The sequence below is a fragment of the Rousettus aegyptiacus genome, unplaced genomic scaffold (genome assembly GCF_014176215.1).
Source record: "Rousettus aegyptiacus isolate mRouAeg1 unplaced genomic scaffold, mRouAeg1.p scaffold_m13_p_1, whole genome shotgun sequence".
Classification (NCBI taxonomy): Eukaryota; Metazoa; Chordata; class Mammalia; order Chiroptera; family Pteropodidae; genus Rousettus; species Rousettus aegyptiacus.
In genome coordinates this window covers 6,393,790-6,416,089 of record NW_023416284.1, presented here as the reverse complement: position 1 = coordinate 6,416,089, position 22,300 = coordinate 6,393,790, and the positions used below count along the sequence as shown (strand labels likewise).

At 45.7% G+C, this 22,300-nt stretch overlaps 1 protein-coding gene across 2 annotated transcripts in view; it reads left to right on the top strand.

Annotated features, from left to right (window-relative positions):
- The window catches only part of MTOR (mechanistic target of rapamycin kinase), a 105,056-nt gene that overhangs the window by 21,407 nt on the left and 61,349 nt on the right, over nucleotides 1-22,300 (top strand). For both annotated transcript variants that reach the window (XM_036228649.1, XM_016149390.2), the window contains 11 exons: nucleotides 105-234; nucleotides 1,397-1,647; nucleotides 5,104-5,190; nucleotides 7,647-7,814; nucleotides 8,316-8,428; nucleotides 8,752-8,914; nucleotides 10,046-10,138; nucleotides 10,811-10,957; nucleotides 14,861-15,003; nucleotides 17,574-17,736; nucleotides 17,874-18,019. In XM_036228649.1, coding sequence (XP_036084542.1) covers nucleotides 105-234; nucleotides 1,397-1,647; nucleotides 5,104-5,190; nucleotides 7,647-7,814; nucleotides 8,316-8,428; nucleotides 8,752-8,914; nucleotides 10,046-10,138; nucleotides 10,811-10,957; nucleotides 14,861-15,003; nucleotides 17,574-17,736; nucleotides 17,874-18,019 — 1,604 coding nt within the window. The remainder of the gene's footprint in view (nucleotides 1-104; nucleotides 235-1,396; nucleotides 1,648-5,103; nucleotides 5,191-7,646; nucleotides 7,815-8,315; nucleotides 8,429-8,751; nucleotides 8,915-10,045; nucleotides 10,139-10,810; nucleotides 10,958-14,860; nucleotides 15,004-17,573; nucleotides 17,737-17,873; nucleotides 18,020-22,300) is intronic.

Genomic DNA, 22,300 nt, shown 5'->3' with positions numbered 1-22,300 from the left:
CTCTCCACTTTGTTCATGTAGCCAGTCATTTGGGTATGAATCGGTTATCATGAAGCATGAGATACAGTGGTGAATTTTCTTTTTCCCTCCCTTTTCCTACCCAGGCTATCCGTGTGTTAGGGCTTTTGGGAGCCTTGGATCCCTATAAGCACAAAGTGAACATCGGCATGATTGACCAGTCCCGGGACGCTTCTGCTGTCAGCCTGTCAGAGTCCAAGTCAAGCCAGGATTCCTGTAAGTTGGGGAAAACCATGAGCGACTTGCCAAGTGCCTGCCTCCCAGAGCCCACGCCGGCCATGCTTAGAGTCTTGGGCCGGATAACTGAAATCACTTCACGACTTTGAATGAAAAGTTGAATCACAGGCCCAGAGGCCTCATGTCCATCCAGGTTCTTCATCAAGAGTCAACAGGCTGCATCTGTACTCTTTAGGGCTGACGAGAGCGATGTGACGTGTCACCGCCTCTCATTCTTCGTTAGTGCTTCTCTGTTGTTTTCATCCCCATGGTGTCCAAGGAGGAAGAGGGTGGAATTTGTTCTCCCCGTTTTAATTGACAGGGGAGTTTGAGGCAAGGCTCAGCACAGAAAAACCGCTTCCACAGTCAGGATCCAGGGCTCTTTGTCCATCATCAGTGGTTTGACCCTAGAGCCCCTCTGTCTTTGGACATATTGCCCGAGAGATTGAGTAGGGTGTGGGGATTCAGGAGAATTTTTTAGGCTTAACCCATTTGAAAGTAGGCTTATTTTTGAAAGTGTGAAAGTTTGACAGTGGCTCCCCCAACTATTCCAACAAAACGTTATTTGCCCAAAATAAAAATAATTTGTTCCTGAGTTCTATGGATGGGATCATATTGCTTCCAATTTGTTCTTCTGTGTATTAGAGAAGTGCTGTTGTCCTGTCGAGCAGAGCCCGAGCCATGTCCCGCCGGTCTCCGCACTCAGCAGCACCAGCCTGCCAGTCTCCCCTCCTCGTTGCACTGCTAACCCACCAGCCACCCGCCCGAGTCCTTGAGATCCCTGATCAGGTGGCATTTGCCACTCACTTGTCGGAATTGCCTAGGGGGACCAAGCAGCTGCTGAACAGATGTTTGCCTAATTTAATTCTCTTTACTTTCATCTGGGAGAGTGATTATTTTATACATCAGTTCAGCTGCAAAGTTCTGAACTATAATGGTAAGAAGCTGAGTTAAACATAGCAATTTAAAGAAAACTCATCATGTACTATTTTAGTGGTTTAAGTAATAGAAAAGCCAAACACTCTTTAGTCCTTGATGCTGAGAGCCTATTTATTGGTTCCTAATATGTCCTTTATTCCCAATGGCGTTAGGACACAGCAGGGAGGTAGATGTGAGTGCCGATGATGGTCAGGAAGTGTTTCGGTTTGTCGTTCCGCCCTAGCTGACTACAGCACCAGCGAAATGCTGGTCAACATGGGGAACCTGCCTCTGGATGAGTTTTACCCAGCCGTGTCCATGGTGGCCCTGATGCGCATCTTCCGAGACCAGTCCCTCTCTCACCACCACACCATGGTTGTCCAGGCCATCACCTTCATCTTCAAGTCACTGGGCCTCAAGTGTGTGCAGTTCCTGCCCCAGGTCATGCCCACATTCCTGAACGTCATCCGTGTCTGTGACGGGGCCATCCGGGAAGTAAGTAGCTGAAACCCCAACCCTTGCTCCTCCCTGCTCCAAGCCGCATCTTCACGGAAGGTCCGTGTGCACCTCAGCTTCCTGATAATGCACTCTGCTGGCAGGTGAACCCGATGCCTCTCCTCTCCTTAACTTTTAACACTTATGTGGACAGCTTTAATCAGCCGGCGCAGTTTCTCGGTTTATCTCCTCAACATGGCTGAAAGATGAATGCCTGTAGGGAGAGACGGCATTGTTATTCTCAGCAGTCTAGAGTTCATCCAGTCGTCTGGGAGGATGGCCCACAGTGTGGATTTCTGGCTGCTGCTTCATGATTAGATTTAAGTCAAACATTTTTAGCGAGACCACTCCAGAGGTGCAGTTGCGTGCTGCTGACTAGATCTCATAATGTTAGTTTGTCCTCTTATCGTTGGTCCTAAGGGTGAGCACATGGTTAAGTTGGTGTCTGTCAGATCTCCTCATTTTTCCTTAGTTGTTAAGTAGTGTGTGGGGCGTCCTATCCCCATTTACCTTTTACTCAGTGATTTTGTACTGATCCCGGCCTGAATCATTGATCACACTGGTTGTGAAATAATGACTTTTTAGTTCTCTCATCCTTTCTACTTTTAATAGCTGGCACTTTTCTGTGAAGACTATTCCCCTTTCATTTTCTTTTTCTCTGTCTTGTTCTTTCTTTTTTCTTTCTCTTTACCACAGAACTTGCAGAGTCATTCTGTGATTACTGTACCTGTACCACTGCAGACAGCAAACCTACTAGATAGAGTTCAGGGTGGCCTTGCAGTTCCTGCTGTTCTCAGGCTGTGTTCCACGAGGCTGTATAGAGTACTGTGTTTAAAAGATACTTGAACGCACTGTTTTTCCTTCTGTGATTATGTGCTCAATTTGATCTACATTTAGAGGAGGTAGTATCTTTTTAGAAAGTGTATTTTCTAACTACTTTTATGTAATCAATTTCATTAAATTCTTACTAATCCTAATTTACCTGTAAATTTTCTCAGGTTTTCACTCTAGATAATCATATAATCTCCAAAAAGAAAAAGATAGTTTGGGGATTTTGTTTTAACCTGTAAACCAGTTATTACTTTTCCTTACTATATTCTAGGACTGTGGTATTGATTAGACTCAGTGACAGTGGCAATTTTTAATCTTGTTCCTGATTTTAATGGGACTGCTGTTAAGATTTTACCATTAGTATGTTTGCTCTAGATTTTTGGTAGGTAGCTTTTTAAAGGTTATAAATGTTCCCTTATGGTCTTAATTTGCTAAAGAGTTTTTATCAAATGGGTACTGGATTTATGAAATGCATTGATGATATGGGTTTTCTCTCTCAATGTCTTTATATGTTGAATTACGATATGTTCTAATGTTGAAACATTCTTGAATTGTGTTAAAACCATCTTGGTTATGATATTTTTTAATATAATAATTTTATATCTAATGTTTGCTTTAGAATTTTTACATCTATAATTCTAAGTGGAATTGACTTGTAATTTCTTTTTTTAACTGTAGGTTTGAAGATCTGTTTAGCTTTTCTGTTTCTTTTTGAGGAAGTTTTGGTCACACTGTTCTAAGAAATTATTCATTTTATCTAACTGGTAAAATCTATTGGCATGAATTTGTTCACACTATTCTTTTATATTTTAATTTCTTGCTGGAGATTTGTCATAATATTTTTCTTTTCCAAAGAACCAACTTTTGTTTTTGTTGATCTTCTCTTTTGTATCTTTTTTTATTTCATTATTATTACTTTCATTCTATTTTCTTTTTTGCTTTTAAAAAGAATATTTTGCATTTGAATATCAGCTCATTAATTGTCAGTCTTTCTTCTTGTCTAATGTAATCTGTTAAGGCTGTAAATTTAACTCCAAGTATTGTTTAGCCGCATTCCAAACCTATAAAACTTTATTGAGATGAAATTTACACACTGTAAAATTCAATTCAGTTTGTAATTCAATGATTTTTTTGTATATTTACAGAGTTGTACAACCATCACTACAGTCTAATTTTAGAAGATTTTCATCGCCCCAGAAAGAAACCTCCTGCCCATTAGCAGTCATTTTCAATTCTGACCACAACCCTAGGCAACCATTTAAAACAAATTCATGCCAATAGATTTTTATCAGTTAGATAAAATGAATAATTTCTTAGAAATATATGACCAAAACTGCCTGAAAAAGAAACAGAAAAGCTAAACAGATCTTCAAACCTACAGTTAAAAAAAGAAATTATAGGTCAGTTCCTCTCAGGAAATAGATATAAAAATTCTAGAATAAACATTAGGTATAAAATCAATATATTAAAAACAATCATAACCAAGATGGTCTTAACACAATTCAAGAATGTTTCAACATTAAAACATAATGTAATTCAGTGTATCCAGACACTGAGAGAAATGAGATAAAAAGTCTCCCTTTACAATGGTAGATTTATTCATTTCTTATTATTGTCAATTTTGTTTTATATATTTTAGGTTATTAGGTGCGTACAAACTTTAAATCATTTATTTTCGGAAAATTGAATCTTTTATCATTTTGCGATGACCCTTTTCGTGTTTAACAATAGTTTAAAATTTGTTTTGCCTGATAATATAACCAGCATTTTTTGGGAGGATGTCTTGTCTTATTCTTTCATTTTTAACTGTCTTATGACTTTTGCTTTATGGATCTCTTGTAATAATAATGTATGTAACAACATATAGGTAGATTATCTTTTAATCCAGTTTGAAAATCTTTTGTCTTTTAAGCAGTGCATTCAGTCTAAATTACACTTATCATGATTGCTGATGTATTTGGGTTTACTTCCCGCTTCTTACTTTGGGCTTTATTTTTGTCCTGTCCTAAATGTTTATTTTCTTTTCTGTCTTTTTTGGCTTGATCAAGTTTTAATTTTCTTATCTTCTGCTTTCTGCCTGTTGGTTACCTTTAATTTTATTAAACATTTTGTAATATAGTATTTGAATTACAAAAGTAGACAACTTCAATTCTCATACTTGTCAACAATTAACTAGTGGCTCCGGAAACCGTTCGATGCTAGTGGACATCGAGCACTTAACCGTATTCCTGGTCCTGTTCTAGTGCTTTCCAGGTATTACCTCTCTTAAATCTCACAACAAGCCAGTGTGACCAATATTCTCCATTTCCCCGTGGAAGAGGCTGGGCACAGAGAGGTGACATGAAGGTCACAAAGCTAGTAGGTGACAGAGTGGTTCACAACAGCTAGTCTGGCCCCAAAGCCACCGTTATGCAGTAAATGGCTTGTTGTCAACAATTCTTTTTAGCCCCCACCACTATCGCCACCCAAGGTTTTAAGTCTGGTTCTTTGAGACTTATTCTCAGCAGATGGGGTGGTATGGAGACCGATTCGGTAGTTGTCCTCATGCGTTCTCGTGGACATGGGTAAACCTGGGACTCCGACATCCTCCGTGGCGCCAGCTTGCTCACCTCTTCTCCCTTTCAGTTTCTGTTCCAGCAGCTGGGAATGTTGGTGTCTTTTGTGAAGAGCCACATCAGACCTTACATGGATGAAATAGTCACCCTCATGAGAGTGAGTAGAAGTGAACGCTTTGGCCTGTTCGTCGGTGTTTGGGTCAAGGAATATTATTCATGTTTGGATAACATGGACATTTTTCACGGGTCGTGGTAGAGCTCTTACAACTCGAAATATAGGTGTGGAGCAAGGTGTCCCGCTGGGTTGTTGAAAGGGGGAGCAGAGCAGGGCTGTTGCTGCGGGTGCGAGGTGCGAGGTCTGAGGAGGTGGCTTCCGCCGGAAACAGGCTCTGAGTTCTGCACCTCAGCACAACAAAGCGACTTCACGTTAACATCACAACAGTGCTCTGCTGTTCCCACGAAAGCTCTTTCTCACCGCCCCCAAACCATGGCCTTAGAGAGCACTGGGGATTGGGTTTTCCTCGGGCTGTGAAATGCAAAGGACTCCCGTTAGGCACTGGGGAAGAAGGCGATGCTGTACCCTGCTGCCTTCAGAAGCGTAGACGCTGCCTTCCGACGCCCACTGCGAATGAGGAAAGGCTCATGCCCCAGATTTTATAACATGTTTTAAACAGGCACAGAGGACTCCCCCATTGATGGCAATATCGATTTTCTGTTTGACGGGGAGACCTGCTTCCTTCGGTTCGATATAATTTAAACGTCTCTGCTGAGCAGGTTGCTTTGCAGAGATGGCTGTGTCCTCAAAGATTTAGAAGACGCTTCTCCTGGTGACTTGTTCTTCTCCACCAGACCTTTGTGGTTAGCCCAGAGGAAGCAGCAGGACTGAAATCAAAGTGGCTGGCTTCAGAAACGGAACTTCCGCAAAACTAGGTCTTGGAAATGAGAAGCTCCTACGTGTATAAATAAAGCTGCCATTCCCTGACTCCTGCCACGGAGGCCTCCGTACCAGGAGGAGTTAGGCAGAATGTTGCAGAGCCCCGTGGATGGGGTGGGGTGGTGGGGGGAGCTGTGGGCTCGGTGTTTGAAGCCGAAGTAATCTGTGCCATAAGGGGTTTATGACCAAAATGGGTTTGAGGCAGGGAGCCTCACAGCTACCAAACACAGCTTTCATTTCTTCCAAGGTAGAGAAGGTACGGCAGGCTCTTGTTTTGGCTATTGATCCTGGGCTCTTTAATGAGCTCCCCCGAGCCTGGCAGGAGAATGCTCTGTGATATCCAGCCAATATTCCACGTCCCTGGGCGGGCCGCCTGGCTCCTCTGAGGTAGAAAAACCCCTCCGAGGAGCTGACGGTCATAGTGGGGAGGTAGGCGGGCTCTCTCTGGAGAAGACAGTGTGGTCCAAGGGAATGAACATTATAAACTGTGGAGGCCATAAAATCCATGGTGTGTCTTTAGAAAAGCTTTTTACCCAGAGAAAATGACTTTTTCAGAGAAAATTTGTCTCCAAGAAAGAACGTTTTACCAGCATCTTTTAGTGCGGTTTTTATTTTCTAAACTATTATGCTTTAAACTTTATTTTTTCTTTAATAAAAATACCTCATCCTATGAAGCCTCTATGCAGAGAGGCTATCCTTTTTTCATCAGCTCCTACTCTGAATTATTTGGCGGCCCAAGAGTAATAATGGCATGTGTTGCCGTCGTTAGAGTTTCTGTTATCACCGTCTCCTCCTCTGGAGGTTTTTTAACAGGCCGCAGGCGACTGTCTTTTTTAGTTGACTTGAAATGGCAGCTTTTTCTGGAGTCAGAGACTTGGACCAATTTGCCTTACAACTTCTGAGGCAGGATCTGTGGCCAACTGACAAAGTTTTTTTTTTTTTTTTTTTTTTTTTTTTTTTAGTACTTATGTGGAATGTAATTGTATGGGTATAGAAAAGTGCTCCTCTTATGGCACTGCCCAGGCCCAACATTTATAGGGGACATATGCCAGATGCCATCTAGCAAAGTCTAACTCTAGAAAGGGCAAGAAATCTTGTTAAAGACTCCACCTGAATGACTTACAAGCTCCTGGAGTGACGCAGACTTATTCATTCATTCTGTACATGTGTGTTTGGGTGGCTAGAATATGCCAGGCGCTCTGCTCGATTCTGGGGACATAGTGGGAGCAAAGAGGTTTCTTGGCCTTCACTAGCTTACAGTCTAGTAGAGGGAGGGTAACAACGAAGATTAAGTATTACAGGCGCTAGGAAAGAGGAAGGCAGAGGGACCCAAAATAGATAGTGGAAGGAGAACAGGAAGGCCTTCATAGGAGTAGCAAGGCTTGGGCCAGGTCTGGAATGACAGACGGGACTTAGCTGAGCAAGAGCTGGGGTTCGAGGCAAAGAGCAGCACAGGCAATGCACAGAGGAGGGAAGGAGCCTTGTGCGTTTGGAGAAATGCGGTTTAATTTGTTCGCTGCGCGTGTGACGGGGTATGAGCAGGGCAGGGAAGGGGTTCATCTTGGGGCAGACCAGACTGTGCTCGCTACACCGTTCCTGCTGTTTGGCCATCTCAGTCCTTGCTTCGTATTTCAGCAGAAAGATACCTGGCTTTGCTCCTGTGTCTCCCCTCTTTACAGGAGTTCTGGGTCATGAACACCTCGATCCAGAGCACGATCATTCTTCTCATTGAGCAAATTGTGGTCGCTCTTGGAGGTGAATTTAAGCTCTACCTGCCCCAGCTGATCCCGCATATGCTGCGAGTCTTCATGCACGACAACAGCCCGGGCCGCATCGTCTCCATCAAGGCAAGTAACCCGGGGCACCCTCTAGAGAGGTTTTTAGCATCCGCCCAAGTCCCTGGATGGTCAGCTAGGAAGCCAGACCCTGTTCTGAGTGACAGGGTGGTGCTCGACCCACAAGACTGACTCCAAAGAGTGCTAATAGCCGCTGTGTGCAGCTTACTGTTTACGGTTACGGAATATTTGCAGTCCTTTGCGATTATCCTCATGTTCTGTTTCCGTTAATGGATTATTCTTGGTAAATGTTTTATCCCAGACCAGTTTTCTCTATGGTCCAGCAACAGATCCTTCTCAACTGAAATAAGCTCGGAGAAAGCAAAGTAATAGATAAGCAAAATAAAATGAGGGGAAACGCCACCCACCGAATGTAGTTCAAAGCCACTTAATAAAGGCTTCTCAGAGTCCCCACCTAAGTTCACATCGTCCACAGCACTGCCTCCTCCGGGTACTTAGAGACCAGGAACCTGACTGCGTTTGTTCATCACCATGCTTTGCTCCCGTTTGCAGTTGCTGGCTGCAATCCAGCTGTTTGGGGCCAACCTGGATGACTATCTGCATTTGTTGCTGCCCCCCATCGTGAAGTTGTTTGATGCCCCTGAGGTCCCACTGCCATCTCGAAAGTAAGCACATGCCTTTTGGGACTGACATCCATCAAGCTTCTGCTGTTTTGTTGAAAATGTCCTTTTCTGAAGTTCCCAGGGCATTTTTCTATTTGTCGTTCTTGTTGTTATTTCAGCTCCCATTATTTTAGCCAATAAATGTCCCAGGTTTATGGGAATCTTAACTGTCCCCACCCCACTAGAATATTTGTTGCCCCATGTTACCCGAAATACCTCAGAAGCCATTCCTTCCCTTTCGGTGCCATTGTCAAGGTAACCCTCAGCCGCCTGTCTTACGCTGGGACTGTATGTTAGCAATTACTGGATGTTAGCGGTTGTCGTAGGGCAGCGTTGGAGACGGTGGACCGCCTGACCGAGTCCCTGGACTTCACTGACTACGCCTCCCGGATCATTCACCCGATCGTGCGAACACTGGACCAGAGCCCGGAACTGCGTCCCACAGCCATGGACACGTTGTCTTCACTCGTCTTTCAGCTGGGGAAGAAGGTAAGGCCGGGGTCCCAGGCAGACGTGCCCCCCCGCCTGCTTTTGGGAAGTAGACTTTGTGAACTTCTCCATTTGTAGGTCTGTAGGTCCCCAACCTCTGTCAGAGAACTAGGAATTATCTGCACTTTTATTTTCTTTCATTTATTCAGCTAATATTTATTGAGTCACCTATCTATATGTGGCGTAAGTGCCATTCTGGGGATAACACAGTAAATGGAGTGATGTCCTTGTTTTCACAGAGCTTACGTTCCGATGCAGCAAAGCTTATGAGCACAGTTTGTCTCATAAGGGTGACGGTGGGGGGTGGGAGAGATGCTGCTCATGCAGGGCAGGCAGTGAAGACCTCTGATAAGCCGACGTCTGAGCAGAGACCTACATAAAGTAAAGGCTCAGCCCGGGGAGTTGGACGCGGACAGAAGGAATAGCGAATGCAAGGATGCGAGCTGGCAGCATGCTTGAAGGTTCAAGGAATTGCAGGAGGCAGTGTGACTTCAGAGGAGGGAACAAGGGGAAGTGCGAGGAAAAGGTCAGAGATAGGGCGGGGCGGGGGCGGGGCGAGGAAACTAGGTATTGAGGCCAGTGAGTCTCAAAATGTGATCCCAGGTGAGCGGTGTCCTAATCTACATAGCTGAGACATATTAGAAAATGCGGTCTCGGGCCCCACCCCAAGCCCTCTGAGCCAGAAACTCTGGCTGCGGGGCCCAGCACACTCTGGTTTTATGAGCTCCCAGGTGACTCTGATGCCATTTCCACATCACTGTTACGGGCCATTGTAAATACTTTGGCATTTCCTCTGAGCCAAGACTAGAGGTCTTTGGAGGATTTTGAGCACAGGAGGACTGTGATCTCACCTCACATTTTTAAGTGATTACTGTCCGTGCCACGTGGAAGGACAGACTGAGCCAAGAGTGGAAGCAGAGAGACTGCTCAAAGGCCGTTGCAGTAAAACCCAGACGGAAGATGAAAGGGATGAGATTTGTAGCAGGAGTGGGTAGAAAGTGATTCTTCTGAATACCACGGAGCTAGCCCAAAACCCAGAAGAAATAACTATGAGGTAGTGATGGTAATTCTCTTCTCTGCTTTCCACTCTCCGAAGTCATGCTTTCTCATCTCCTTCCTCTCCCGTCATAGTACCAAATTTTCATTCCGATGGTGAATAAAGTTCTGGTGCGACACCGAATCAACCATCAGCGCTACGATGTCCTCATCTGCAGAATTGTCAAGGTGAACTGCACTTTGTTTTTGTTTCGGAGTCCCCCATTGTCTTTCCCATCCGTGTTCTGGTAATCTTAGCTATGGGGCATATCTCGCTTTTTAGTTCTCAACTAGCGATTGGCAAACTTGCTCTGTAAAGACGGCGCATTTTCCCAGCTTTGCAGGCTGTGTGGTCTTCTGCTCAGCTCTGCCGCTGCAGCCTGAAACCAGCCACGGGCGCACGTGAATGAGTGAGCCTGGCCGCATGACGGTGATTTCTTTATTTTATGGACACCAAAATATAACTCTCTAATCAGTTTCATGGGTTACAAAATATTAATTTTTTTAAAAATTTTTCTCAAAATGTAAAAACCATTCTCGGCTCTCAGGCCACACCGGCACAGAAAGTGGCCTCTCTGCTGGCCCTGCTCCTCATCACTTTTACATTGCTCACAGTTGCTTCCTGTCTGCCAGTTGCATGCTCATACTGGTGTCAGTGCTTGTCAGTGACCAGGAGTGACCAACAAAGACCGATCGACAGTGGGGAGTGCAGCCCACCCGTGCCGCGGTTTGTCCGTCCATGGAGCCATACCTAAGTCCTGGCTCTTCCAGAAGGCACGGCCCTCTCAAGGCTCAGGGCGTTCTCTAAAGTGGGCGCCGCTCGTGGGTTCTCAGGCTTTGTCTCTCCCTCTCCGGTTGTAGGGCTACACCCTTGCTGACGAGGAGGAGGACCCTTTGATTCACCAGCATCGAACGCAGAGGAGTGGCCAAGGGGACGCGTCAGCTAGTGGGCCAGTGGAGACGGGACCCATGAAGAAGCTGCACGTCAGCACCATCAACCTCCAAAAGGCAGGTCCTTTGTTTCCGGGGCGCCGGGGAAGGAGAGCCCTGCTCTCCTGCAGAACCTTCAGCTCTTGCTGCTTTCAGTGTGAAATGACCAAAAACCAGCCCAAGCATTTTCCTGAACATCTAGATGCCAGGAGCTTAGGTCATTTTGTCTTTCTCAGGGTGTCTGAATTATAAAATGTTTTTTATCAGTGGAAAAATAAAGAACAGTCTCCTTTTGTGCTCCCGTAGAGCTTTGATAGTAGAGCACTTTGCTGCAAATGACAATCTTTTTTTTTTTTTTTTTTTTTTTTTTTTACGTGAATAGAACACAACCAGCGAACCCCCTGGTGCGCACTGAGGCTGATGCAGGCTCTTGAAAGCAGAGCTTCTCAAACCTCTCAGACTCACAGGGCTCACCAAATGCTGGGGAGCTTGGCAGAATGCTTATTCTTATTCAGGCGTTTCAAGGTCGGGCCTGATGTTCTGCATGTCTAACAAGCTCCCAGATGATGCCCATGCTCCTAAGTAGCGACATTTTAAATCTTTGCAGATAAGCGCTAAACTCTCTATGCTAAACTCTCTATGACCAGCTTCTCACTGTGTATGCCATCAGTCATCCACTTAAAAACAGGCAGTTTCAAAACCTCTGTGATGGATCTGAGCACAATAATCATAGTTACATCACTGACTTTTAATAAACATACCAGGTGGCTTATTTCCCCCATTTTACATTAGTTTTTAGTGCTTCTGGTGAGTGTAAGCAGCTCCCGGCTTGGATTTCAACATGGTGTTCCTCTTCATTAGCAGCCGACCCAAGGCAGCTGCACTTCATGTGCGGAGGCAGGTAGCGGTAGAGAACTGGGCAGAACTGGGTCCCAGCTGACTCGTTCTCTCCGGCCAAGGCCAAGACCTGTGTGCCCGTGTTCACCCGCAGCTTCGGAACACTTGGGGTTTATTACTGACTGTGGTGTCAGTCTTGACCTGCCCAGACAGCTCGAAAGTGACCACTGCCCAGAGACGTTTGATGGTTTAGGGTGGCATGGGGAGAGATCCCTGGGCCAGGAGTGGCGCTGCTTTCCTCTGGGGGTTTTGTGACTGCTGCTCTGGGACCTTGGGAGGAAGAGAAGGGTCATCAGTCACCTGGCATTCCCAGGCAGTTTTGAGGCCACCGCGCCGACACCTCACACTTGAGGGAAGGCCGGGCAGGGAGGCCAGATGCGTGTTTCCACCCAGATGTTTTCAGCCTGCCTCGGTTCAGAGTGTCCTTCCAACCAGGCAGCCGTCCACCCCGCTTCAGAGCTTTGGTCTTTATTATAGGAAATTCCCCAGTAGTCTCGTTTGCTTCCAGGAAGTTTTGCTTTCTACCCAGGACTTGAAAAAATAAGCATAACCTTTGCCAAACGGAAAAAAAGAGTCATTTATTATACCTGAGAGAACAGATCAGGTTCAAAAACCCTAAGGAAAATCCTCCACAGCTGCCTCTCAGCCCCATTTCATCGAAAAGTAAATTGTGTTTCTACATATTTATTTATGTGGTGATAATTAGAAATTGGTACATTTACCAGTGTTAACCAGGTTTCAAAAAAAGGTGACTACCTCAGTCACCTTTTACTGGTTGTGTTACTTACTGGAGAATTTACATGGTACAGGAAATATAAAAACCATTTATGTATACTTCTAGAATGCCTTCCAGGATTTTCAGCAGCTTCTATTGGGCTTACCTGCTAAATGAATAAGCTGGCATCCCACGGGCCTAAACCAGTGTTACCAGGTGAGGCAGACAGTGGCAGATAGGGGCAAAAGGAAACTGGCCGGTGTTTAAACAGTAGCTACAGAACCCAGAGAATTAAGAGTTGCTTATGTTTTAAATTAAAGAGCAGTGGGGAAAGGCCCATGTGGGGGACTCAGCCTGCCTGATAAGATTGTGCAGTTGTCTCTTTAAGCTGAGATTTTTTTAAAGACCTATTTGCTACCATTATCAAATGGTCGCAAGAACAATCGCAATAACAGCTACCGACATTTGTCAGGCACTGTTGTGAGCACTTTGCACGTGTTGATTCATTTAATTTTCACAGTAACGCTGTGAGTTAGGTGCTGTCATTGCTGTCCCCATTATACAGATGTGGACATCGAGGTACTGAAAGGTTTAGGTAACATGCCCGATGTCAGCTAGTCAATGGTGGAGCCAGGATCTGTCCTAGATGGTGTGGGTCCAGAGCCCTGTCTCTTCACCACTGTGCTGAGTTGCTTCTGCTTTGCCCAGACTCACTCACTCCTTAGAGGCAGAAGGCGCTGGGGATACTTCCTGTGTGTGTCCAGCTTTCAAAGTGCCGTGTACTACGGTGCAGCCATCCAGAGACCCACTGTGTGGCGAGGGAGCCAGAAATACATGGATAGCAAAGGACCCATGTCCCCCTTTCGTTCAGCAGAACAGGGTCTAAAAGGCGAGTCTTTGGGATCCAGTGTCACTCTTCTTTCTCGTTCAGGGGTTCTCAGTGATGGTCAGCGAGAATCTTTCACGTAAGTTCTTAACGTGTCTCTTGTAGTTATCTCTACTTTGGTTTTTGACACGAAATAATAGTTCGTGTAATATCACTCATTGGTAACTCATCAAAAGCTGCGGCAAGTCTCCAGGTTATCCCCGCGAGGCGATGGCTTGAGTCACTAGTGGTTGGGTGCCGCACACGTGAGGTCTCTTTACCTCCCTGGACCACTTCACTTGAGAGCTTCTTCTCTAACTGTGATTTCCTCAGCTTAGGGATGGATGATCGGCATGTCTGTTCTGCTTGAATATTCTTTTAAGAATATATTTTAAAAGTTTGAGATTTAGCAGTTAGGATCAGGCCAGTTCAAAGAGATGTCATTTTGATAATAATTATAACCATTTTTTTTTTTTGCTCTTCTGTCCCAGCCAGGCCTTTAGACACATTATCCCCAGGTAAGGAAGACAGGCTCAGATGCAGCAGATGAGAGACTAGCCCACAGTGCCACAGCGACTGAGTGGCAGAGCCAGGGTTCTAACCAGGTATTTCTAACTTGAGAGTGATAGGCCCTCACACACAGCACTGACTGTGGGCTAAGCACTGTTGTAAGTCCTTTACACGTATGTGCTTAGTTAATCCCTGAAACACCCTGTAAAGTAGGGACTATTATCCCTGTTTTACAGAGGAGGAAACTGAGGCACAAAAGAGTTAAGTAACTTGTCCAAGGTCAGACAGCCAATAAGTTGCATAACTGGGATTTGCACTCAAGCCACTGAGCTCCAGAGTGTGACCATTGGCCACTGCACTGTATTGCCCATCTCCAGAGCCCGAGTCTTTGCAGCCACCTCCCTGAGCTGCCCCTGGAGTAGCTTGATGCCTGGGGGGCTCAGAGTCTTGAGCAGAGTTAGAGGGCGCTTACTAGAAAGTAAACATGAAACCTGCTATTTCTTCTGTCTCATTCCACCACAGCGCCGTATGCCTTGGGCTCACCGCTCACCTGGTTATAACATGACTTACAGTGGTGTGAATCTGAGCGTTTCCCTCTCCCTGTGTGACTCTGCTGTCAGATGAGCCAGCGTCCTAATGCAGAGGGTGCCCAGGCCCCTTCACTCACCGCTGGAGGCCATTAGTTGACTGCAGTCTGAGTGTGACAGTTCTTATCCATTCTGGGTCCGTAGTGCTCTCTGCTTTGTTGATAGAATCCAGCACAAACGAGTTGTAAAACTGGCTTTTCCTGTGCCATGTATACCCCAGAGGTTGCTGTTTTTGCCTCATGGCTTTTAATTCAATATTACTCTGGTGTTTGTACTCTGGGGGAATTTTGTCATAAGAGGTATAATTTTATAAATCAAAGAAGCAGAATAATCATTAAAAAGATGAGAGCTCCGGACAATTGGCCCTTGAAGTTGATGGTTTTCCATTGTCGCCTGTGGGGCTACAGGCCTGGGGAGCTGCCAGAAGGGTCTCCAAAGATGACTGGCTGGAGTGGCTGAGGCGGCTGAGCCTGGAGCTGCTGAAGGACTCCTCGTCGCCCTCCCTGCGCTCATGCTGGGCCCTGGCCCAGGCCTACAACCCGATGGCCAGGTACGGCATGTCCGGCTCCTGCTTCCAGCTTCAGACTGGGGTCAGGCGGACCAGCGCGTAGAAAACCACATGCAGGAATTAGCAATAGCAGTAGGGCTAGTCTCCTTAGTTTTGCTAACTTCGGGGGGCGGGAAATAAAAAGGCAAATTAAAGAAGCTCATGTTGCAGGAAAAGCATCCACCTTAACCTTGCTGGTCGACCTTTCCTTAGTAGATTGAGGTCCAGGATTTTAATTACAAAGTGACAAAGTCACTTACAACTCTGAAAATAACTATGTAATAGTTTAACATGTTTCCAATAATAATATATATTCCAGTTATTTATTGCTGCATTACAAATACCCCAAAACTTAATGGTCTAAAATAACAGTCACTTATTTTGCTCATGAACCTGCGATTTGTGCAGGATTCGTAAGGACAGCTTGTCTCCGCTCCACACTGAGTCAGTGGGGATGTTCGTGGGCTAGAAGATTTAATTTCAAGCTGGCTTATTCATATGTCTAGCAAGTTGGGGCTGACTGTGGACTTGAAGTCCATCCCTGGCTGGGGGCCTTTGTTCCTCTGCACCTGGATCGCTTGATGACGTGCTCGGGCTTCCTTGTAGAATACGGGCCGGGTTCAAGAGTGAGTGTCCCTGAGGAAGTACATGGTATTTGTGTGACCTAGCCTTGAAAGTCACATAGCGTCACTCTGCCATACTCTGTCGTTCAAGGTAGTCACACAGGCCCTCAGTTTCTAGGGGAGGAGACATGGGTGCCACATCTTAATAGGATAGTAGCAGGATTCCAGCCGAGCATGTGGAACCAGAGAGTTGCAGCCATCTTTAGAAAGTAGAATCTGCCATAAAAAATGCTGTTTTAAATAGTACATTATAACCAGCTATGAAAATTTTGGTTTATAAAAAGTTTTAATGCACGTAAAAGTTTTTAGGATAATGCAAGTGAATGAAATGGAATACAAAATAGTATAAATGTGTGATTTCAACTATTAAAAATACATTTACGTAGGGAAAAAATGAGAAAGTAATACAACAATGATTATTTCTAAGGAGGTTTAAGGAGTGATTATTTTCTTTTTTTATCCCCTTTTTTCCAAATTTTTCTACAGTGGACAGGTATCATTTACAATGTGGCGTAAATGGGGACTTAATTAACAGATAGCCCTTCTCGTTAGCAAGAAGCAAGAAGCAAAAAGGGCGTTTCGTTTCGCGTTTGTCAGCACAGCTGGTTTGCCGTTGGGGTGCAGTGAGCAGGCGTGGCTCAGCAGAGTGTTTAGGGACGGTCCCCGAGACTGTGCCTTTGCTGCCATGATCTGGTGCATCTCATTTCTTCCAAGTTTTTTATAACGCTTTAAAAATAGATCCTAGGACTTCTCTGTTTCCGTCGTGTGCAGATTTCATGTGTTTAGCTGACTTATCATCTCTCTCTTCTGTTCCAAGACACTTGAACACAATGTCACCCAGAAGAGGCTTGTGATAAATACACACATATGTGTTTATCCCCTGAGTGCCAGATATTTTCATTTGGGATCCAATGTGGCCTTGGACCAAGATCAGAAAACTTATTTCTTAATTTGCGCAGGACTTCTTTCAGTTTCTTTCAGTCTTTATGTTATCCTTTGAATTTCAAATGTTGTTTGGCCTATCAGATTCCAAAATTATATACCTTGCTCTGACTTAACCTTTTTAATATGTAGTAAAAAGTAGATGCAGAGCCGTCAAATGCTAAACTCATACAGCATAGGCATTTTCTGTAGTTTCCAACACTCCTCCCCCTACATCCACCAAAAAAGAGAGAGTTGGATTAAAGTTCTTACGGCAGCGGGTAGCAGATATGTCCCTCCCATGGGGTGCTGTCGTGATTTAAAATACTTTTGGTGATGTTAGAAATGGCACCTCTGGGTCCAGGTCCTCGCAGTGCCCCAGCTGTTGGAGATTGGCTCCTGTAGCCTTTGAAGACTCACGGACTTGGATTCTAAATTCGCTAATGCTTCTAGTTCTGTTGGCATTTTGTTTGTGGCCGCTTAACTAAGGTTTACGGTTGTATTTTTTAAAACAGTAGCCGATGCTGCCTTTGCCACTTCCAATTTTAGCGATTTGGACATTGCCTGAGGACTATCCCAAGAATCATTTGAAGATTATTATTTTCAGAATCTGTTAATGCTAACTTCTGTGTTAGAAGTCCCCTTCCTGTTCGCCCCCTCCAGTGATGGGAAATGGTACAAAAACTGCCACGAAACGTGCCCGTGGAGACCAGTTACTTTTCTCTGCTCTTCTATACGTGCACTGTAAAATACAATAGTCACTAGCCACATGTAGTTATTTTAATTTAAGTTAATTAAAATTAAAACTCCACATCCAGTTCCTCAGTCACACTCACCATAGTGCAAGGCCTCAGTGATCAGTGGCGACCATATCGGACAGGGAAGACACAGATCATTTCCAGCAAGTTCCACTGGCCAGCTCTGGTCTGTTATAGCCAGTGTCAGTGATGCCAGGAGTGGGCCAAAGGGTGTGACTGTGCACCAGGCAGAGGCGTCTCCACGTCTTTCTCCACCCTTCTCCGCCTCCAGGGATCTCTTTAACGCTGCGTTTGTGTCCTGCTGGTCTGAACTGAACGAAGACCAACAGGATGAACTCATCAGAAGCATCGAGTTGGCCCTCACCTCGCAAGATATCGCCGAAGTCACACAAACCCTCTTAAACCTGGCTGAATTCATGGAACACAGTGACAAGGTGAGGCTTTGTCCCATTGTCCAGATGGAGCCCGTCAGGGACCCCGCCGGTGGGAGGGGAGAAGCAGTCACGCGGCCCGCTCCCGTTTGTGCCCCGTCTGCCATTTTCCTATGCTACGGGCTTCTGCTCTCCCCCAGGGCCCCCTGCCACTGAGAGACGACAATGGCATTGTTCTGCTGGGTGAGAGGGCCGCCAAGTGCCGGGCGTATGCCAAAGCGCTGCACTACAAAGAGCTGGAGTTCCAGAAGGGTCCCACCCCGGCCATCCTAGAGTCTCTCATCAGGTAGGCCGGAAGCCCTGTTTAATTGCCGCCTTCCTCTCCAATGCCCTCTCTTTCCCGCTGTGTTGCCAGCTCACCAGAGTCGCTTGGAGAGATCAGCTCTGTGAAATCTGCCATCAGGTCCGGCCAGCGCGTTTAAATGACATGTGGTCGCAGATGGCTCTCCCCAGTATTCTAGTCATAATTGTCACTTCTGTTGACCCACAGCACTTGGGCCCCTGTTGTTTTCCAACCTATTTGCTGGCTCGTCCCAATGAAATCAGTCTAGAAGCAGTTCCGTTTCCATAGCAGCCTAGGAGAAAGAGATTTTATGCCTGGGTTAGATAGTGCTCTCCGGGGCGGGAGTGGGACGTGCTGGTTCCCGTGCCTCAGAGGCCACCGAGGGCAGGCCGGGGTTTTATTGACTTAATATGTGGGCGCCTGAGTCTCCCTCCTCCGGAGTTGCACGACTATAAAAGGCAGAGCGAAGTCGGAGGTTCCGTGGTCCTTTCCCCCGGTTTGGTCATGTTCTCTACCCTCATAAGCTGATCTTGAGTCTTCTGGGTATGGAAAAAATAGGTTGTTTCATAAATTTTCTGCCATTAGGAAATTATAAGCATCCGAAATGTTAACTCAGCTCCTAGAGAACTATTCACTTCTCCTAATGATTATCAGGGAATATTAACTCCGGGATCTCATTATCTTCATGTAAATGTGAACGTGGTTGATTATTTCACTACAGATAATCTAGGAAAAAATCACCCAGCTAATAAGTATCTCTGCTGTGGCCGCGAAACAGTCTGCTGTGTGTGATGCTTCCTTATTTGAGAACATGATCGAATAGCCAAGTCCTTTGCTAGCTCTGCTTTTGCGTAGATGCTAAAAGGTGTCCCTTTAGACACTCTGAAAAGTGACCGAAAAGATAGAGTCATGTTTTCGCCCAAATAAATTGGGCTTTGAGAGAATGTTGATTTCTAAAAATACCACGTCACGTCAAAACAGTTGTAAACATGCCATCCAATGAGTTAGGCTTTAGTTTCACATGAGGCACAGCAGATGTAAAAACCTGCATTTCTTCCTCCCATCTCTGGCTTAGGCGATGCAGCCTGCTGTGCTAATAGAAAACCTGGTAACTGAATGCAACAACTTGAACATCAGATAACATTACTTTCCTTGCTAACCTTTTCCTATTTGATATCTCCTGAAACCTCCCTCATTCCTCCCTCATTCTACCCCAGTTTTTCCCCCATACTTGAGATAATCATAGAAGCGTTACCATTTATGCATGTTTGTAGTAGAAGGATATAGTCAGAGGCCTGTAAAAGTGTTCGAGAAGGTTATTTAACTTATTAAGCCAATGTAATTGAAAATAAGTCCTCAGAGTTCCCTGCAGGTTAATGTTGGCTTTAAGGAAACAACACACAGACACACACCTCTGTTCCGAGGTAAAGCCAGTACTTGAAGCTCTGGGGTTTGTTCCCAGTCTGATTCTGCTCAGCTCGCCTCCCTTCGGTTGGTCACCAGACCAAAAGGTCTGCCCTTTTCTATTTCCATTTGTGGCTTTTTATACTGCGATGTTCTGCCATTGTTTTCGTTAAAGGTCGTTTTAGGAAACAGCCTTAGGCAAAGCTGCTGTTGGGGATGTCCCTGGCAGCACTCGCCCCACCTCTGGCGAGCTCCGGGGAACCGTTTCCCGGTGGTCTGTCCAGTGGTGGTTGTGCAGTGCTGAGCCACTGCTCGCTCTGGTCTCGGGGACAGTGCTGTGCGTTAGTAGATCGGCTTCCTTCCTCCCAGTGGCTCACGTTCCTGGCCCACCTCTGACACATCACAGACGTCTTACCTGTTTTGTCAACTGCCCTCCCTGCCTCCAGCTTTAATTTGTTTCCTTCTCTTATTTTCTCTTCACCATTTGTCCACTTTTAAAATGCTCAGTCACATGTATACATTTGAATCAACTGCCTTAAGTTCTTTTTTGAAAACAATCAAACATCTTCGCACAGCAGATTCTTAGTTTTTGTTTTTGTTTTGAAAAGCTGTGCTGTGCTGACAGCGTTGTTCCCTTGCTGCGGGATCAACCAATCTGTCTGTTTTCTGCCTATCGACATTTTCCCCATCCTCTCCAGGACAAATTAAATCCACGTGTAATCCGCAAACCAGGGCTAACGTTGAGGCAGTGTGAACTAAACTCGTCTCCTCAAAGCTCATATATGTATCAGAAAGTATAATTATTTCTTAGGGGGACAGAGGATTGAATGGGTATTCAATTTTGGAAACACACATACTCTCGCACACACACGTGGCTTTCACTTGCTTAGCCCATAGCATTAGAGTAAAGTCTGGTGGCCTGCTGACTTAGTCCATTTCGGCTGCTGTAACGAGCGACCATAAACTGGTGACTTAAACAACAGACATTCATTTCTCACAGTTCTAGAAGCTGGGAAGTCCAAGATCAGGGTGCCAGGTTGGTTGGGTTCCGGTGAGACCCTCTTTGGGGTTGGCAGCTTCTCTCTGTTCAGATGGTGGAAAGCAGAGAAGATGCTCTCTGGGGGTCTCTTTTAGAAGGGCACCCATCCCATTCATGAGGACTCTACCTTCGTGGCCTGACCATCTCCCAAAGGCTCCGCCCCCCGACGACATCACACTGGCACTTAGGCTTCAGCGTACACATTTTGTGGGGACACTCCTAGTAGAAGAGAGGATCTGATCAAAACTGGATGCTTTCACTGCCCAGCCTCTGACACGTCATCCCGTTTTCAGAAAATTTTCTGACCGACACATCTGCAAAATTAAAAATAGAAACAGGAGCCAGTGCTTACAGGTGGACACGCAGCTCCAACAACTGTTGGAGGTCTGTGCTTTTTCCTGCCGTTTGTACCTTCTTACCTCACGCCTTAGAGGGCGTGCTCGGAGCAGAGTGGTCTTTTCCTTGAGGAGCAACACCGAGCCCCTCTTTTGGTTCTGTGGGTTCCGGCCTCTCCGAGGTCCGAGACTGCAGACTGTGCTGCGCTCATCTCCGTCCTCGGCGTCCACTGGCCTGGCCCACGGAGGCACTTCAGAAGCAGTCAGGGTCAGAGTCTGCGTCCTGCGGGTCGAGCGGCGGGGGTGTTCTGCGCCTTCTTTCCCAACCATGCTCCCTTTTCCCTCCGCCCTGCTCTCGGAAGTCTTCCCAGGAGGGTGGATAACACAGACACTGGCTTAGGGCCTCTCCGTGGTTTTTTTTTTTTTTTTTTTTTTATGGTAACTATTTTTAATTCAATATTAACTTTGTTCAGAAATTTTATACTTGGTTACTCAACTGTGTGTATATAAAAATATGAGTAAGTTTCAGCAACGACAGGTTTTGATTAGCAAAATATAGGTGCTTTTTTTCCCCCAACTTTATTGGGGAATAACTGACAAATGGGCAAAGTAATGATGTGACGGTATACATTACGGAATGATTACCAAGGTCAAGAAAATTAACATATCCACCCCCTCACAAAGCTAAGTGTGTGTGTGTGTGTGTGTGTGTGTGTGTGGTGAGAAGGCTTAAAATCTCACTCTTAGAAACTTTTAGGTGCGCAATATACAGCACCATAGTCACCACGCTGTAAGACTGGATCCTCAGAGCTCATCCGTCTGATGCCTGAAAGTTTGCCCCCTTTGACCTGCGTCTCCCCATTTCCCCATTCCTTATGGCCCGGCATCCGCTGTTCTGTTCTCTGCTTCTGCAAAATCAGCTTTTTAAAGATTACATGTAAGTGATACCAAACTATTTTTCTTTCTCCGTCTTATTTTGCTTAGCATAATGCCCTCCAGATTGACCCGTATTGTCCCAATTGACAGAATTTCCCTTTTAAGGCTGAATAATATTCCTGTGTGTGTGAACTTTTTTTAATCCATTCATCCGTTAAAAGATACTCAGACTATTGTAAATGCTGCACTGAACATGGCAGTGCAGCTGTGTCTTCGAGACGGTGATTTCGTTTCCTTCAGGTATGTCTCCCGACGCGGAATCTCTGGGTCGTGTAGTAGTTCTCTTTTCAGTTCCTTGAGGAACCTTCCCGCTGGTCTCCACAGTGGCTGTGCCAGTTTCCGGCCCCGCCAGCGCTGCTCAGGGTCCGCTTTCTCCGCAGCCTCGTCAGCACGGGTTATCTCTCGTTGTTTTTTTTTTTTTTAAATGGTTGTCCTACCAGGTGTGACATGATCTCACTGTGGTTTCGAGTTGCATTTCTCTGACAATTCGTGATGTCGAGCACCTCTTCGTGTGCTTGTTGGCCATGTGGATGTCTGCTTTGGAAAAGCGTCTATTCAGGTCCTTGGCCC